This window comes from Lycium barbarum, chromosome 3, assembly GCF_019175385.1.
Source record: "Lycium barbarum isolate Lr01 chromosome 3, ASM1917538v2, whole genome shotgun sequence".
NCBI classification, from domain to species: Eukaryota; Viridiplantae; Streptophyta; class Magnoliopsida; order Solanales; family Solanaceae; genus Lycium; species Lycium barbarum.
Window position 1 is genome coordinate 137,491,480 of NC_083339.1, and position 19,666 is coordinate 137,511,145.

Here is a 19,666-nt window from a genome sequence, read left to right on the forward strand (position 1 = left end):
GAGAGGTTGGCTATAATAGGAGTTAGGAGAGGTAGAGGTAGACCAAAGAAGAATTGGGGAGAGGTGATTAGGCAAGACATGACACAACGCCAGCTTACTGAGGACATGGCCCTAGCTAGGAAAGTGTGGAGGTCGAGGATTAGGATAGGAGGTTAATGGTAACCGAGTATTCTCCTTATCGAAAACAGCCTCCCTACCCCACAAAAATAGGTGTAAAGTTTGTGTACATCCTACCCTCCCCAGAATCTCACTTGTGGGAATACACTGGGTATGTTATTGTTAACTTTAAATGTTTGTTATGTCAGTTGCTTAATCAAATCTCGAACTAAACAAATTATAAACGACTTGTTAGCTTTGTTTCTTTACTAATTTGTTTAACCCCATCTAGAGTGTTTTTTTTTAGAGGGAAATTCACAGCCGCTAGCCTTCGGATGTGCACAAGGTAAATCTTGTTCCAGTGTAACAACCCACAAACCATATAAGAAAGGTAAGATCACCTGCTCAACCAACTCGACCGCTCTTGCGGGTCTAGTGTGCTTTTTAACACCCCTAAAATAAAATTAAAAAAAAATACAGTATGGTTCTCATCAGAGTACTGTTTGATTCAGGTTCTCATAGATATCTTTATTACAAAATAGTCCCCAAAGTTTGTGAAATGAGTACAATTTCCACTTCCTGTGCAGCGTCCGGAGACAGTGACACTTGTTAGTATAATGAACCGTTTCTCTTTCTCGCCTGTTATTCTGCATGTACAAATTACAATAACCTCAATTCTCATTCATGGGGCAATATAAAAACGCCATAAACCCAATTAACCTTTAATCAATCTCAGCATAGCAAACACTCTCCTTCTCCCACCCACATTTTATTTTCTTGCCCCAATTAAGAATCTTGGGTTTTGATTAGATTAGTACTGTTTTGTTTGTTTGTTTTTTTGAGTGGAGTTGTTGTTAAGCATGATGAGATGGGAAAAGGTGGTTGTACATGGAGGTGGTGGGCCTGGAAAAAGGTGGGGCCACACCTGTAACGCTGTACAAGGTGGTAGGCTTCTCTATGTTTTTGGTGGTTATGGCAAAGACAACACACATACCAATAAAGTTCATGTCTTTGACACTGGTGAGTTGATTTTGCCTTTTTTTTTTCAAGTGAAATTTATTTACTTGCATTCTTGTTTATAGGTTTTCCTTGAAATTGTTTGTGTCTCAATTCTTGTTTTCTTGGGGCATTTTTCAGTTTGCTTCTTGATTTTTTTTTCTTTGAAGATTTTGGGCTTTTTGTTCTTGATGGTTTACAAATTCAGTGTTAGTTCTTGAATGGGTTTCAGGAGTTTCAGCTTCCCATTGCTGTTACTGACCAATGTGTGTTTTGAGTTTATTTACTTCTGTCACTGACCTATGTGTGTTTAGGGTTTTTCTTATATGAACCTTTTTCCTGAAGATTTTGGGCTTTATATTCTTGATAGTTTACAATTTTGGTGTTAGTTCTTGAATGGGTTTCAAGAATTTCATTTTCCCGTTGCTTTCACTGATCAATGTGTGTTTTGAGTTCATTTAGTGCTGTCACTGACCAATCTGTCTTTAGGGTTTCCTTATATGAATTTTTTCCCTGAAGATTTTGGGCTTTATGTTCTTGATGGTTTACAATTTTAGTGTTAGTTCTTGAATGAGTTTCAGGAATTTTACTTTCCCATTACTGTCACTGATCAATGTGTGTTTTGAGTTCTCACTTAGTTCTTGCTACTGTTGCATCAGGAATAGGAGAGAGGTTTTATGAATCTATACTTGCATTGTTTTGTTATTTTTCAGTTAATAGAATATGGAGCGAGCCAGTGATGAAGGGAACATTGCCCTCACCCAGGGACAGCCACAGTTGTACAACCATTGGGGACAATCTGTTTGTGTTTGGGGGCACAAATGGGAGAGAGCCTCTTAACGATTTGCATATCTTGGACACTTGTAAGTGCTTTTGATCTTAAAGACCATTTCTTTTGTTGCTTAATCTTTTATTAGTTGCCTCTGTTGTCTGTTTGATGCTAAATTAAATTTGATATATAGTCTTATGGTGTGAGGACAAACCCTTAAGTCAGTACATTTTGTGTTGCTTTTTCTGCATTTCTCTGTTGCTGTGTAGTACAAAAAATGTGGACAAAAACAATTGTTTTAACAATAAAATCCATGAAGTGCAGTACTTCTGGTTATCTAGGAAGTTATGTGCATTTTGTTCTACGAGAGTGGACAATCACCATCAATACTCCGGCTAACCGGTTCAGATCGGAGATATTTCTTTATTGCATAGATCTAGGGCTATGAACAAGATTTAGGGTGGTCTTTCATATTAGAAAGCATGAAAGAGCTTCAAGATAACTTGTTATTTTCAAATGTGCAATGTTTTTCCGAAAGATGATACCATGTGATGAAAAATGTTTTGTTCTTCTCTTTGTTTGAATGTAGAAAGTTAGCAGATATTAGGAATTCTATCAGTTGTCCCCAATGATTTACAGACTACCTAATAATTCGCTGAATCTGCATTCTTTTAGCTTCGAATACATGGATATCACCCAGTCTAAGAGGTGATCGCCCTAATCCAAGGGAAGGCCACAGTGCAGCACTTATTGGTAAACGGCTTTTCATATTTGGTGGATGTGGCAAATTCGATGACACCGAAATATACTATGATGATGTTTACGTATTGAATACAGGTCTCTCTCTCTCTCTCTCTCTCTCTCTCTCTCTCTCTATCTATCTATCTCTCTCTCTCTCTGTGTTATTAAGTTGGCCATAGTAGACTGCACTTAACTAGTATGGCATGTGCAAGTTTGAAGATTTTTTCATTATGACTTTCGCGTAACAATGTGATGGTGTGAACAACTTTAAAATCCATGGAACTAGTGATAGAAATATGAGGGCATTGGGGAGGGTAGGAATACAAATTCTAACTTGTGGTAGCAATGGAAGAGGAAGTGAAGAAAAACAGGAGTTCTCTTAGGAATTGAACACTAGCCATTGTAACTACTTGTAAAACAAACTTCCGCCGCCTCATAGCTTATATCCTGAGAGGAACTCAGTGGTTGAGAAGATGATCTCTTCTAAGGTGAACTCAACTTGTTCTTAACTTCTTATCCTATTGTGTTCATATGCATTTTCTATTCTACTGCTACATAAAACGCTAAAGTCTGGGCCTAGTTAGAAATCCAGTTTCAAGATCTCATACAGCTCTTGCTTTTCTTTTCTATAAAGTTTATGGTCTTGAACATATCCTTGGTGGTGCTATTTCATAAACAAGTTTTTTTTAATTCTTCGTCCTTTTTCAGAGACATTTGTCTGGAAACACATTGCGCCATCAGGCACTCCGCCAAGTAAGCGTGAGAGCCATTCCTGTTCATCTTGGAACAGTAAAATCATAATCATAGGCGGTGAAGACACAAACAATTTTTATCTGTCAGACGTTCATGTACTTGACACGGGTATTTATGACATTCGCTCTTGAAGTTAAATATAGAAAAGGTTACACTTGTATCATAGTTATTTTTCTATTACGTGTGCATTTTATGACTATTTTGGCATCCTGTTTCCATAGATACCCTTGCTTGGTGCAAGTTGAACACTACAGGCCAGATTTTGCCACCGCGAGCTGGGCATACAACTGTTTCATTGGGCAAGAACTTGTTTGTCTTTGGGGGTTTCGCTAATGATCAGAGCCTATTTGATGACGTTTACATGCTTGATGTTGGTATGTTTATTTGTTACATCATATAGCTTGTTAACTCTTTTCCTATCAAAACAAAACCAAACAAATGAAACTATTATACTGTGATGACTTCAGCTGTTCCATCAAGCCTCTAGTCCCTCATACTGTAAAAGGGGGAGAAGCATAAAAAAATCAATCAACAGAAAAACAAAAGGATTTTTCTTGATCAAGCAGAAAAACACAAGGATATAGTGAAGAAGGCAGGAGGAAGAAGCAATGTGACGCGGGTAAAGCATGGAAGACTGATAAGTCCACAACTCCTTCTGAAAGTAGGATTGGACTACAGTTACAATAGTTGAAATGGATCTGAGCTGGTGATAATGGCAGAGATGGAGCCAGGGGTGATACTATAATGGCAGAGATGGAGCCAGGGGTTATACTTGTTTTGTGTAGATATTTCTGTTTTTCTTTCTGGCGTTGGGGGGTGGGGTCGAGGGGAGACGGGCCCAACTTTCATGTTGTCTAATGAGAATAGATGTGGTTGAAAATGATGGGAGTATTGGTCATGCTTTATTATTTTTTGTTTGGTCGGAATGCTTTCTCTTTTTTCTATTTGTTGCTCTTCCTCAATCAGCATTTATCATTACTCACGCTAAAGTCTCACAACATGAGTTCGTGTTTGTGGTTCTTCGAGTGCATTTATCTTCTTTTTTATGAAGGGACTCTTATTAATCTGGAATGTGTCCCATTTTTCCCCCCTTTCAATTGCATTAGTTACCATGGACCCCTCTTTTTGTTTATGGTAATACTTGATGAGGGATAGAGCATTTGAGTAGGAAAAAATGCAATTACTTTCTTCTAGACCAAATATCTGAGCATATTTTGGTCTAAATTTCTCTCTTGTGTCTTTCCTTGTTTGGAGAGGTCTCTTTATGTATGGAGTAGCATACGTGTCTCTAAAATTTCAGTGCAAATTGCTCAAACAATTGGGAGAAGTAGATACAGTCTGGCAACCGGCTAGAGAAATTTCATACATTCAACTGTATGAATTTTGGTGTAGCTCATCAAATTTGTATAGTCTTTCTACATTATCATTGATATTTTGCAAATGTCGCTTGGTGGATCTTAGGTATCATTGAGAATCACAAAAGCTATGTAAGAACTATCTTCAGGAAATATATGCTGCTCTGTTAACCTCTAAACAGAGAGTTTCTGCGACTCTCTGTTCTGTTTGTCAGGATTGTTGTGTATTAAAGAGATACATGATATTCAACTGACTGTATACTGTTGTGTCTTCTGAATATCCATGCAGCTGCTGGTGCATGGAGTGAGGTCATGCCGACTGGTGAGGGACCATCCGCCAGATTCTCGGTAGCTGGGGATTGTTTAGATCCACACCTGGGAGGTGCTCTTATATTCATAGGTGGTTGTGATAAGAACCTTCAACCCTTGGAGGACATGTATTATCTATATACAGGTCTGTTACAACATTTATTTAGAACTTTCTAGACATCCATTTGAGAAATATCTGAATCTTGTTTTGTATTCATATCACTAGGCCTTGATAGAGAGGCTGAACGAGACGAAAGAAGGTTAGAGAAATTGTCTCTAAGGAAGCAGTTGAAGCTAAAATGCCAAGAGCAACAAGCTTTAGCTTCTCCCTATAATAATGCTCTAGTTGGATCTGATAATAACGCTAATGTTCATCACCAACTGCCGAGTGAGGAACTTTTTCAAATCTTGTTAATTTTACTTTGTAATTTCCCACCTTTTACTTCCTTAGAACTCTCTTACTGAAGCCGCTCCTTGTTAATGCATTAATGAGTTATTTTTATCTTTTTCAATGTGATTGCTTTCATTGTTTTTAGCCAGCCATTCTTTAATCATCTTTTTTTGACAATGTTTGGTAAGAGGAGACCTTAAAGATAGGAATAACTTGAGAGAGGAATGATCGGATGATAATCCTTCTTAGCAAGCCTCCATGAGGATCTATATATATGTGTGTGTGTGTGTGTAGTAGGTTACATTGTCTCCATTTATTATTTTCCTTAGATACCCTTATCTTTTTTTTTTGGGTAACTAACTAATTTCATTACCAAAGTGAGAATTGTTAGATACCCTTAATTTCAATCATGACTTCATTGATGAGATTGGGTTTTTTGTCTTTAGCCATAAAAAGAAAACCTAAATTTGTTTCTCTTCTGTCTGGACTCCCCCTTCTCTCTCGGTTAGGGCTCGTCTCTCTTCTCTCTCGATTTGCTCTCTCTTCTTTTCCTGTTCTGCCTTTTGTTCTGCCTCTGCTGGTAAGATTTAATATGCGATTTTTGATTTGGCGTATCTTCTCTCTTTTGAAAGATTCAATTTGTGGTCTTTGAATCTGAGTACTGTTTTGTCTTCTATCAATCTGTGTCTGAAAGTAAATCTTCTAATTCAGACCATTCGTTTTATAACTAAATTTTAATGGTTATGAATACATTTAGATGTCAGTTCAATGGGTTAATATGAACAATTAAAAAGGTATTCTTCCACGTTTTCATTTCTCTCTTGGAATTGAAATCAGATAGTGGGATTAATTAACTAAACAAGAAAATCACATGAATGTGTGGGGTGGGGGGGGGGGGGGGGGGAGGTTGAGGGTCTGAATTATATGGAATCGAAGAGAGCGTGGGAGAAAGACACGGTGAAGAAACAAGATTTTAATTAAAAAGACCTAAAAGCCTTCTATAATATATGTGTTTGCATTAAAAATTAAGGGTATTTATGGAAAACAATAATGGGGGAGGTGATTAGACAGGACATAGCACAACTTCAGCTGACAAGAGGGGGTTGCTCAAATGGTAAGCGCCCTCCACTTTCAACCCGAAGGTTGCGAGTTCGAGTCACCAAGGGAGCAAAGGAGCACAACTTCAGCTGACTGAGGACATAACCTTAGATAATAAGGTATGAAGGTCGAGGATCAGGGTAGAAGAAGGTTAGTAGGTAGTTGTGTGTTGTCGCACTTTGTGTGGGAGAGGTAGGGGCTAGCCTCCTCTTCTCCTTTTTAGTGGTTTTATTTAGTTATCGCGTAGTTTCTTATTCCTCAATGTGTATTACTATCTGTTGCTTCATTTGTTTTGTATCTTGCTATTTTGCTGTCTATTTTCTCATAATCCAGTGTCGAATACATTTCTTTTGAGCCGAGGGTCTATCGGAAATAGCCCCTACACCCCACAAAGGTAGGGGTAAGGTCTGCGTACACCCTACCCTCCCCAAACCCCACTTATGGGATTTATACTGGGTATGTTGTTGTGGTAATAAATGGGGACAATGCTAACCTACTACCTTAATGTAGTAGGTTAGCAAAACCATATATATATATATATATATATATATATATATATTGTACAAAAAAGAAGATCTCTTGGTGTTTCTGTTATGGGCAAATTTTATGTGGTTGTGCGTGTGGATACCGAGCATGTTCACTTCTCTATGAGTCTTTTTTCCAGGAAAAATAAAATGTGCTTGCATATCATATGTTGTCTGATAAATAGTACTCCCTCTGTTTCAATTTGTTGTCTTACTTTCCTTTTTAGTCTGTTTAAAAAAGAATGTCACTTTCTATATTTAGTAACTCCTTACACCCAGTGGCGGAGCCAGGATTTTCAGTAAGGGGGTTCAAAAATATAAAGAGGTAAATATACAAGAAGCTAAGGGGGTTCAACACGTTACATATATACATAAAAAAATAATTTTAACCTTCAATATACACTGTAATTTTCTGCCGAGGGACGAACCCCCTCAACTACACTTGGCTCCGCCCCTGCTTACACCCAACATACTACATGGCATATTTAAGACCACAAGATTCAGAGGGCATTTTGGTACATTACATACATCTTTAGTTTAAGACCACAAGATTCAAAAGTCTTCTTCTTTTTCTTAATCTCCGTACCGAGTCAAACTAAGACGAACAAATTCAAACGGAGGGAGTATGTTCTTTGTGTAGACTCTGTACAAGTTATACAATTTTTAGTGCATTTATTGCTTGAAGAAGGGAAACAGTGGTGTCACGGGTGTTGAACTGACTTCTGAAGGTGCACTGATATTGTGGTAGGTCAGCAGAACATTTATTTGACCGAATTCCAGACTCCTATGGAGAGGAAGATTTTTCAAGCCAAGGTCACAAAGAATTCTCCACATGGCTATACCATTGAAACTATTATAGATGGACAACCGCTTCGTGGAATAATATTTTCCACCAAACCAAGACCTGAACAGACTCCACTTAATGATTCTACCAGGTGCATGATTATCTGATTTCTACTTTTGATAGATAAGATTAGTAGTATTTCTCAAAATTTTGGTTCAGTTATTGCCTTTTGGATGATATTATCATATTTTCAAATTAGGAATACGGGAACTGGTGAAACGGATAGAGAAAAGCAGAATGGCGACCATAACTCTGCTAGAGGAGTTAAAAGACCTTCAGAAACAAATATGGACGACCTCCGGCAAGCAGCAGATGTCTCTGGTGGGAATTCTATCAGAAATGAGGCCCCAGTTGGAGACGCTACAGCTGAAATGAAGACTCCACCCCCCTCTTATGCTTCACCAGCCCATGAGGTATTCCTTCTTTGTGTGGAATAAATAGTTTAATCACGCTATACCATCTTAGAGAAGAATTTGTACTAGTACCGGCCTGACTGCACAAGAACTGAATCTCCTTTCTTGTTAGCTTGTACAGATCATTTTTCTTATTGCACCTTGCAGCATTTCCTATATTAGCATTTGATGTGCAACCATGGGTGATTGCAGCTAATATGCAACAAATTTAGGGCTTGCTGCTTCTATTTCAAAAATTCAATCTTCATCCTTTCCTTCAGTTTTAATGCCAGTCATGAGATGTTTTGAAGGCAAAAACAACCCAATCCAAAAGATAAAACTTAGTTGTATTTTGCTATTTCATTTTAGTGCAAACAAGAATGCATAGAAGACACTGAGGTTCTTCTTCAAGTCCTGGAGTCTTTATAGTTTTCATTTTTTCCAGTAGATTTCTTCCTAGAATAGCAATTTTTCTTACATCTACTCCTTCAATTACTGGCTTCACAGCCTTTTTGGATTTTAATACAAGCTGTAGTAACTATGATAATGTTAGAATTCTCTAACAAGACTAAAACCTATTGCAACTAGTGGATATCATATCACCTATATGGATTTTTTCTTTCTTCCATTATGCCCTATCTTTAGCTATATCTGCATAGTTCCAAGAATTTGTAGGTCTTTTGAGACGACTTCCTTCCATGTGATTTTAGGTCTACGCCGTCCCTTTTTAACACCTTCATACACCATAGTTTCACTCCTATTGGCCGGTGCATCTTGCATCTGTATTTCGACACATACGTACATGATATGACCAAACCATCTCAAGCGACTTTCTCTCAGGTTATGCTTGCTACTTAAAACCTTTGGCGTGGTCATTTTTAATCTTATCTTATCGTGTATGTCCACACATCCATCTTAGCCTCCGCATCTCTGGAACACTCTCTTATGGATATGTTGAACTTTAGCGGCCCAATATTCACTACCATATAACGTTGTCGGTCTTATAGTTGTTCTGTAGAACTTACCTTTCTCTTTGATAGGCATCCTTCTATCACATAACACCCTGATGGGATTTCTCCATTTTCACCATCCAATTGTATTATAGTAGTAACAACTTCATATATCATTCGATTCTCTAGAAACTATGAGCCTAGATATCTAAATTGTTTGCACTTATGTAGTCTCACCTCAGCTTTACTCTTCTCATGCTACTGAACTTGATGTACACATATTCAATTTTAGTTCTACTTATCTTAATACTCTTAGAAGGGGAGCCTTGGCGTAATTGGTAAAGTTGTTGCCATGTGACCAGGAGATCACTGGTTTGAGCCGTGGAAACAGCCTCTTATGCAAGGTAAGGCTGCGTACAATAGACCCTTGTGGTCCGGCCCTTCCCCGGACCCCGCGCATAGCGGGAGCTTAGTGCACCGGGCTGCCCTTTTATCTTAATACTTTACTCTCTAATGTGCTTCTCGATTGTTCAAGCTTTTGGTTGAAACCTCGCTGATTTCATCAATTAACATAATACTATCATAAGCAAATAGCATACACCATGGTTCAAGCTTTTGGTTCTCTCTCCCTTCAAAGAAGTCGTTTGCCACTCTTTTTCTCTTCTCTTCACTCTGCACTCTGCAGCAATGTGAAACAAAAAAGAAAGCATTTCCTTCAAGTTAAGAATTTCAAAGTTCTGATTTTTTTTTTTTCTAACCTCCATGTTTCTTTTCCTTTTTATAACTGACCTTTATAAGTACCTGCTCTACACACGGGTTGGTTGGTTTCTGAGTGAATCACCCAAAGAATTATAATTACCATTAGAGTTACATAGCTTCCATTACTGTTGGTTTCTTGTCTTGCATGATACACTATATATACCTCTTTCTTTAGTGAAGCTGGTTATTTCTGAACTTTTACTTGACATGATCTCTTATCAAGTGCCTCTATAGCAGGTGCATGACTTCTCAAAATCATCAACAATTGACTCGTGAATCCTTTACTGAAGGTACATGTACTGGCCTGGGGGATTTCTCGGTTATAAAAGAAGAAAAAATACCATCCTAGTCCTGTGCTGTTACTTTCAGACTTCATATATAGTAAAAGCCAAAATGTTACTGATTTTACTTCTATCTTGTTTTGACCAATCGTGATTTGCATATGAATTTATTCCTCTAGATGCTCAGTTTACTGAAGGAACTGTTGATAGTTTATTCGAAATATTTGACTTGTTATAGAATCCAGAGTGATGTTCTTTTTTTACTTGAACTTGCCTTTTCATTAAGATGGCTTCTCTCATTTTCTTCAAGTGTGCATGGCCTCTGCTTTTAAATCTATATTTAAGGAGGTGTAACATTTCCTCCTTCTGGGTAGATGCATTATACTAGTTCATGGAGTCAATTCCTCAAATGGTAACTCAACTTAAACAAATTACCTAGTAAAGTAATTTTTCTTTTTTCTTTTTTCTTTTGGTTTCTCATATGGTCATTCAAGTTTATACATTTGCGTTACAAAGTAACAATGGCTAGAAGTCACTTTTTAAATAAAATAAAAAGGGCTAAATTAGTCCCTTAAGTTTGAATTTTCAAATTCTTTAACATAAAACACTAGCAACCTTTTAATTATACAAAATAGTACAATTATAGTTCAACTCTTACTGTGGTATTAAAAGAAATGGAACACACAAAAGATTGTGTCTGGTAATTTTAGAAATGAGAAAAAAAAAAAACTTTTTCATTTTATCAATGCTAAAAAAGAATATGAAATAGCCTATATGTATTCCATTTGTTTGGAAACTTAAAGAATTCAACAATAAAATAACGTGCTCTATTTATTCATTTTATGAGTAATCTTTATTTTGATAAAATAGTTTAAATTAGTTGTTAGTTTCTTCTACGCTAGAAATTATTGCTAAAAAATTCATAATTAATATGGAAGACGATTAATTCCTTAAAACAATAAAAACTAGGTCCTAATAGGAAAAAAATCATATGTAAAGATTTCAAGGGGTTTCGTAAAGAGAAAAACATAGATGCATATTGAAGGACATCATGATAATAATATAAATCATTCGACATCGCATAAAATGAGGAGATTCTATATCATCATTGTGTACTAAATTTTTTAAAGTTTTTAAATATTATTTTTGTCAGTCTTGTAATATAATTTGGGTGAAAATTATTTTTCCCTTGAACCCTGCTTAAAAAATTAAATCTCTCTCCCAATTGCGAACAATAGTTGTTCCTCCCCTTGGTAAGGTCTGATTGTTATCCGCCTAGAACAGACTTAACGAGACAAGAGCCTTCTTCAGTAATCAACCGAGCGAAAAGCCAGCCCCTTTAAGCGATTAGCGATAAGCTTTAGTTTTTCAAAAAACAAGTACCATACTGCTTTGATCTCAGTCTCCCTCTTTGACTAGTGCTGCCTCCGGTGAAAGGAATGAAGATCTTGCATATGTTGACATAGCTCCATGTATATGTTCTTTGGAGCTAGAACCAATCAATAGAATGAAATGAATAATGGTAAGCCTAGGGCGACGAACATGGCTCAAGAGTGTCCATACAAAGCCCCTCTCTTCTTCACTCAAAGAAGCAATGCACCCGTTATCTCATTTAAAAATTTTAGTACCTATTTTACCCTCTATGTTAACACTCTTCATTTCTTATTATTACTAAATATTATGGTTTGTTTCCTTTTTTTTTTTTTTTTTTTTTTATCTATATTATGGACTTACCTATAGGACCAGAACAATCTAATTTACGAAGTAAAAAAATGAAAAATAATTGGAGGACTATTATTGTTCTATCATCTATATTAAAACATAAGGATGTTTTGACTTAAAGTCCAAACTTAAGGGACTATTTTGGCCTTTTTTTCATTTTTAAAGTGAATAACCATATGAGGAACAAAAAAAGAATAAATGACTTTACTAGGTAATTTACTTAAGTTGAGTGACCATATGTGGCATCGACTCCTAGTTCATATAGTCAGTGTGACTCCTTTATGGCGGGCTCTCTAGGAAATTTTCTTACAGATGTAATTTGCTGTGAAGTACCCCTTAGCATATTATTAAGCCTATTCTGTTAATGGTGATTACAGCAAGTTTCCATGTTGTTTGTCAATATTACATTCAGTAATATTCATCTTGGCTAACCAATTTTCTTTCAACAAAAACAAAAAGAGAGAAATTCAAAGTTGGTGTTAAGAGGGAGAGACTTGACAAAAGTTATATTCCCTGATTGCTGTCACTATATTAAGTAACCCTTTCCTTTCGTGGCCCCAGCTAATTATTATGCTTATTGTGGCATGAAGTTGAAGTTTACTTTCTTCTTTAAGAACACATATTCAGGAAGATCTACTGTACTCTGATATCCTTTTCTTCAGCGTAAAACTCTCATGCATATGTGAACAGTATTGTGTCGGATTCAGCTTAAATTCCTAGCCCATGGATAGACTAAATCATTAATCAGTAGACAAAGGTGTTGGACAAATTGGACACGGCAGAACTAGACGCTGCTAATTCCATGAACCACACAACTGGGGACGTCTTAGAGTTATCCACCTTAGAGACAATTAATACTTCTTTTTATCAGGTAAATATATTTTCATTCATAAACATGGACAAATTGGCCGTATACAAGGGGCATATTAAAAGGTAAAGCAAAAAAGATGTGATTCTCTACAAACTCCACCAATCATTTATACAAGAAGGAACTTTCTGGGTGCACCCAAAGAAAATAAGGGAACGGAGACTACTCAACAAAGATAACTACGATAAAATGTGTCATAGACTCGTAGCATAGCTGACAACTATTATTATGACAGGATTTGATTGCATTCTTTAGAATCTAAGCTAGCTACCTTCACAGGGGGATAATATTGGCTGTCATAATAATAGTTGTCAGCTATGCTACGAGTCTATGACACATTTTATCGTAGTTATCTTTGTTGAGTAGTCTCCTGCGTTTCCACATCTTTATGATGTGTTCTTAATATAGAACCCTCTTCAAATCCTAGTGACCTTTGCATGTTTCTAGCATTTAGATCATATCACAGATCTTATGACAGTGGAATTTAAGTGGATTAGTGTCCCTTATACAGTAGTAGGTTATTTCCATTTAAAATTGCTTAAGCTTCCTCTTCTTTTCATCTGATGCAAAAGCATTGTCTCGTTTTGCTCATTTAAAATCTTCTTACTTGGGTACCAATCTCATGAGACTTCTATAGTCAATATCACATAATGTTGCTATTTTCACGTTGTGATTAAAAAACTTCCCAGTTCTGACTGCAAAGGGAAAAGGTAGAAAAGAACCTTCTGCTTGCTTGAGACTGAGTTGTTTGACTGTTAGACCCCTAAAGTTAGTTGATCTTATCTTCCCTTGTCTGTGTCTGCTGGCTATACAGTCGGGCAATAAGGCAAAACAGGATTCCACATTTAAGTTGTGCTGCTCTTGCCCTGTGTCTTTGTAAATTGTAGAAGTTCTTTCGAAAGTCGATGGCCAAATGCAAATGTGATTAAATGAAATATTAAGTTAATTCCAGTTCAGTGTCATATCTGTGCTTTTGTTTGCCTGTTTGATCTGCAAACATTTACTAAGTTTCATATTTGTGCTTTGTTTGATCTGCAAACATTTATTACTACCATTTTGTTTTTGTTCCAAAACCATGTAAAAAAAAACAGGGAAAAAAAATGAGTTTCTCACATCCTGATTTTGTGTTGCCAATTGAAGCATGTTGAATACCTTCATACGTTTATCTTTTTAATTAAATACTCGAAGCCAATTCATTAAATGAATAAATAAGTACATGGGAGTCCTTTGATACGTGGTTTTCCCCTTTTCTGCTAGAAATAAAATCTTTGTTTTTCAATCAATAGATATGTATGAAATTCCTGTCATCTCTTCTTATAGAGCTGTTAAATTAGCTTTTTCTGGTTGATTGTGCAATCTTTAATATCTTGAAAAGTAGTCATATTTGTATTGTTGCCCTTTATGTGCTAGAAAATGTCCCTAAGTTCCAATTACGTGCTGTCTCTTGGAATATCTTACCTAGTTTGCTGAGGCGTATATGTCTTAGAGAAACAGAAGAAGATTGCTATTTTTTTACTAAAATAACTACAAATAACATATGATAAAGGAGCTTGATGTTCATGGGAGTAAGATTACGTGGTTTCTACCAGTCACCATCTTTTTTTAAATTGGTAACATTGGTATTGATGTGCTAGGGCAGTGCTGAAGGCATATTTATAGATCTACCAGTCACCATCTCTGTCTCTGTTGGTTTCTCTTGGGATATGAACTTGGTTATTTGCTTCAGTTATGATCCTCACATCTCACTTTAGGTTAATTTACTACTAAAAATTTAATTTAGAAATGTATTATTTCTAGAGATAGACACTATTGAGTATTGATTGCCAATGTTAGACTTAAAGATGCTTGTTCCGAGACCTCTTATCTTAGTGTATCAGTTATGCTCCTACAACAACTGCATTACTCATAAAAAACTTGGTGTATAGTTTGTTAAGTTCACAATAAATAGATAGCAACAAACTTTCTGCTCCTCAACTGATTGGTACATATTGTGCTTATTATGTTAGATTGTTACTTTAACTTTTTCTTATTCCTTTTTGCAGATAAGAATCAATGGAACACTGATTAGCTTTGTGCAATTTTGTCCTCAAGATGGTGGTTATTTCCTAGAATTTCCCTTTCTCTACGGCCCGAGACGGTCACACGCTCCCAAAAGTAAAGAACTGACATCATTTTAACACGATTTTCTTTATTCACTTTATGAAACACTCATGTTTCCTCTCCTTTTCCCTTTGTTTGTGACTCTTTTCAAGGGAGTGGACAAGGGTTAAGAAGAGAAATTTTGGAGTTATATCATATATTTAGAAACTGGGGTAAAAATGATTTTAGATCCAGTGACTTTTTTGTTATTAGCTCGATTGCGAGCTGTTTGTATATGGTAGAATATTGACTAGAATTTTTTTTAGTTGCCAATATGAGAAGCATTTGTGAAGATGGCCGAGGGAATTGAAACACTTTATCTCTACAACCTGCTTGTGGATTTCACATTTTTATTTTCCTCAGGTTTACGTATGTGGATATTTTTGGGTAAAGATTCACACCCTATTGTGGCCCTTTCCCGGACCCTACTAATGCGGGATGTTTTGTGCACCCGGCTTGCCCTTTATTAGTCCTAATGGATCATATGATTTTATAAGCAAAAAAGTATGAATACCATCTGATACCACTCATATTCACTGTGGTGTGATCACCAGCTAAGCTAATAGTAGAAGCTTTACTTTCACTAAAGCTGGAAGGAGACAATTTACCAATTTCCAGTCTAACAGACAAGCTGTCTTTATAAACTATGAATTGTTACCCGCCTCCCTGTTTCATAATGTTCTTCTCCTAAAAAGAGCACTTACTATAGATATTGCACCGACTCGCACATGACTTTAAGACATCTAATCACAAGAATATAAATAAGTCGGCTGGTCGTGAGTATACAGATTTTTGGACAGAGAAATGTGGATCAACTTAAAATGCTTTCAATCGTAGTTAATTGAGAAAGGGACCAAAGATGTCCCTTATCTTTGGCTTTAGACTCAAATGTACTCCTTAGTGTTTTACATGGAGCACTAAGAATCCTTATTCTTTACCAAATCGGTGCACTTTTAGTCCACCCCAAACGTCCATCTCCTGATTTAACGTGAAGGTTGGACTCGATCTACTCTCCTGTTTCTTCCATCCAAAGGACCATCTGAATCCCAAAAATTAGAAAGCATTTATGTTGAAGAATGAAGGAGGGTTCGTGCGGTGAATTTCATTAACGGAATGCCTTAACTTTCATCTACCATTGAGAATGTTAGGAAGTTAAAGGCATCAGAAGAAGGTGATTTTATTAGAAAAAGAAGTTTAGAAGAAGCCGTAATGCTACTCGAAGAGAGAAAAGCGGAGCTTCTCTAATGAAGTTGGATTCTTTTACTAAGCATATGACAAGTCTTGATTTTCACCATAATTTTTCAAGGCCAATGACTCTTATCTCTTTCTTATTGGTTTTTCTCTTTTCAAGTATTTTGGTCCTCCTCATTTTTTCTTATATGACAAGTCTTGTTTTTCACCATAATTTTTCAAGGCCAATGACTCTACCCCTTTCTTATTGGTTTTTCTCTTTTAAAGTATTTTGGTCCTCCTCATTTTTCTTAAACCTATCACTTGTCTCTTTATTGTCTTAGAGTAGTTTATACTACTTAAATTTCTTGATCCTAGAATACTCAATATCTGAATATTGCTCCATATGAAAGAATAGGGATTACTTTTGAGTCTGAAGCCAAAGATAAGGGACATTTTGATCCTTTTCTCTAATTACAATGGCATTCAACGAATTGCTACTCCGAATACTTTCAATTGTCGATATCATAATGTTACTAATACATCTAAAAAAAGAATAAGAACTGATTTAGCATAATGCATGTTACCACTTCGGGAGATTACGTTCAGTTTTCTTAGAATCATTGCATCCTAAAACAACAGTAGCACAAACTAAAAATTTGATTTCCTTAAGCAGGCATTGATGATTGTACACAGTTGAAGCTTTAGGTATATCCCAACAGTGGATAGAAAAGGAACGTCATATTACAATTGGATCATCTGAATGCCGATACTGTTTTCCCAGACACAAAATAAACCAACATACAGTAACAGCAGTCTCGTCATTTTTCATGACTACACATCGCCAAACAGGTAACCCAGAGAAGATCCACCACCTGGAGCAGAATGCACTTTGGTAGATGGGCGATCCTGAAAAGAGACAAGATTCAAACATTTAATTGACAAGATAATACCACCCTGTGAGCTACTGAGCTAGATGAAGAATGGAAAAAAGTAAGTTCAGAACGGGATGGTTTAGTCCTCATATTCCCCTCCTGAAAGTTGGTAAAATGTTATGATGGCAACAATCCGAGATGATTGGAAAACGGACGTGCTACGATTTGGGCAGCAGCAATTGACAGAAGTATGATGTGACAGATGCAAGAAGCATGAAATACTGAACTAGATAACGAACGAAAAAGAACTTCCTTCAGAAAGAAAAAAGATGCTAGATGTTTTTATCCTCGATTACACTCCTGAAAATGGTAAAAGATAATTAGAGAACCTATCCCGTTAATGGTTTTGATTGACCTACTTGGAAAGCGGAAGTGCTACTACTGAAGCAGCAAGAAATGAAAGAGGTGATAGAATCAAGAATGTAGGCATGTAGTACTGAACTAAATAGAGAATGGAAAAGAAATTTCTTCATAAAAATTCTGCTTCCATGTCAAACTCACCTTCTGAAAACAGTCATTTCAAAAACTAATTCATTTGATCAAGCCATGAGAATCATAAAGAAAGAACCATTAATAGGAGGGGACAAGTAATCTGCAAGGATGTTCTAAAACCGACTTTGAAATAAAGATGATATGCATCTTACCGTGAGGAAATTGCCAGTGTTTTGTCCATCTGCACGGAAATAGTTATTGGCATTGCGCCCCTGCTGAATGCCAGCTGGAACCTGCTTATTAACATTTGGAGCTGGTTCAGTTGCAGTAGGCTTCTGTGGATCGCTTGTAGTAGGTGGAGCTGCTACCTTGTTGGTAGTAGGTTTAGGAGCCTCACCATCTCCAAAGAGGTAACCCAGGGAACTCTGTCCTCCACCACTGCTGACTCCACGACCCATGATCTTTCAAATTTTAAATGATTGATTCTGTTCAAAGCAGCAGCAGTACACATTTCTCAGAAAAGATTATAAGACGTCGTACATAAAACGTATGAAGTACAATAAGCTCTATGACCCATACCTCATAAAGATGATCTATAATATGTGTGTGACATGTAAAATAAATAAACAGAATCACATATGGGGATTTAGTCGAAATAGATTCCTCCAGATTCATAACAAGCTGAAAGTTGAGATAAAACTTATAGGGGGATTAAAAGAACATTATACGTTTCGAACTCCAAAACTTCATTATATAACTTCTCCTTCCCACTTCAGTATATAACTTCTCTTTCCCATGAACCACCCCATAAGAAACTAAGCAATTTTATTGAGAAATCACAAAGATAATTCAGAAATTTTCTATTATCAGTACAAAGACAATTCTGAACTTGGTAAGATATGACTACAGTGTAGGATAACATTAAGACTGGCATAAATATTGTGAATAGACACACATACATATAAGTTTGTCCTATTAAGATCTACATTGATACATAATAATGAAGTAGCTGCAGAAGTTTATCTCATATCTATCTGAATCTACGATATCAGAATTCGTAGCTCTGTGTCAGTTTAGACCAATTACACCCCTGTTACACCATTTATCTTTTTTTTTTTTCACTGAGCCAGATTTAATATTATTATCATTGACTCATCCATATACCGAAACCAGATAACATGCCTCAATTAGCAAAGAAACCTTGCAACCAAGGAAATCGACTAGTACACTGGAAATTTAGACAAAAACACAATCTCCAGCACAATACAGCATTTAAGATAGCAAAATCAAAATTAGAGTACAGGAAATGCACGTCTAGTAATTGTTAAATCATCCAGAACAATAACACAAGTAACAACTGTCAGGTCAAATATTTGATTTGTTCAATCAAATTTATCAGTTTCTTCTGATTCACCGTTATGTACACTGCACAAACATATATAGATGCATGATACTTAATCAACAACAAATAAAACAGTTTATCACGAGCGATTCATAATAAATCGCTAAAACTTTTCAACATCGTCATATCAGTAAGCAGCATTCTAAACTCAGATCCAAAACCACCATCATTTTGAAAAAACAAACGAAAACGATCCAGATGAAGACGAACTAAAGCAAACATGAGATTCAAAAGCAAAAAAAAAAAAAAAAAAAAGACCAGGTGAGGTACCTTCAGATCTGTGGAGAGAAGATGTGGAGAAATTGATTGAAGAGAAGTAGGGCTTTATTTATAGGTACAACTAACGGCGAAAGATATTACTACTATTCGTGAGTGGGGTGCCTGCTTGCATGGCTGGACTATTGTGCAAATAATAACAGGATAGTGGGAGGTCGGTTTCGTAAATTCCTTAATTTTTCTTTTTGACCCCTGCTTGCGTTGCCTGTCTTTTTAGCTTTGTCCAGCTCACGTGAATACTGTTTCGGGATTAAATTAGTCGTAAAAGCAGTTATTAAAGTGATTGCTAAATTAAATAAATCATAAAGTGATTGTTGAAATCGAGATTAAGGGCTATTCACTTTAGTAGCTCATTACTTTTTACAATTAAGGTAGAAGATTCAAATTAAAAAGTAATTACCAAAATTGCATAGTCTAGTGGTATGCGCAAAAATACTTACACAAAGTGTAGTCAGTGGTGAGTA

General features: G+C 36.3%; 2 protein-coding genes across 8 annotated transcripts; one reads left to right on the top strand and one right to left on the bottom strand.

The window, feature by feature from the left end:
• Positions 1 to 662: 662 nt before the first annotated feature.
• LOC132632846 (uncharacterized) lies at positions 663 to 15,400 on the top strand. 7 transcript variants are annotated; one of them, XM_060348950.1, is made up of 11 exons: positions 664 to 1,116; positions 1,806 to 1,955; positions 2,537 to 2,698; positions 3,311 to 3,463; positions 3,577 to 3,729; positions 5,000 to 5,164; positions 5,246 to 5,407; positions 7,781 to 7,967; positions 8,076 to 8,289; positions 10,201 to 10,267; positions 14,891 to 15,400. In XM_060348950.1, the coding sequence occupies exons 1-11, from the start codon at positions 957 to 959 to the stop codon at positions 14,914 to 14,916; spliced, it is 1,599 nt and encodes a 532-aa protein (XP_060204933.1). In that variant the 5' UTR covers positions 664 to 956; the 3' UTR covers positions 14,917 to 15,400. The 7 variants fall into 7 exon arrangements, with proteins under 7 accessions (XP_060204931.1, XP_060204932.1, XP_060204933.1 ...); XM_060348951.1 differs by having other exon boundaries at positions 665 to 1,116; positions 10,212 to 10,267; positions 14,891 to 15,028; XM_060348952.1 differs by having other exon boundaries at positions 666 to 1,116; positions 10,215 to 10,267; positions 14,891 to 15,028.
• Positions 15,401 to 16,799: 1,399 nt separating this feature from the next.
• On the bottom strand, positions 16,800 to 19,347 carry LOC132632848 (protein SPIRAL1-like 1). The gene is made up of 3 exons (XM_060348956.1): positions 19,197 to 19,347; positions 17,737 to 18,009; positions 16,800 to 17,066 (listed from the first exon to the last, which is right to left on the bottom strand). The coding sequence occupies exons 2-3, from the start codon at positions 17,980 to 17,982 to the stop codon at positions 16,992 to 16,994; spliced, it is 321 nt and encodes a 106-aa protein (XP_060204939.1). The 5' UTR covers positions 17,983 to 18,009; positions 19,197 to 19,347; the 3' UTR covers positions 16,800 to 16,991.
• Between the last annotated feature and the right edge of the window lie 319 nt (positions 19,348 to 19,666).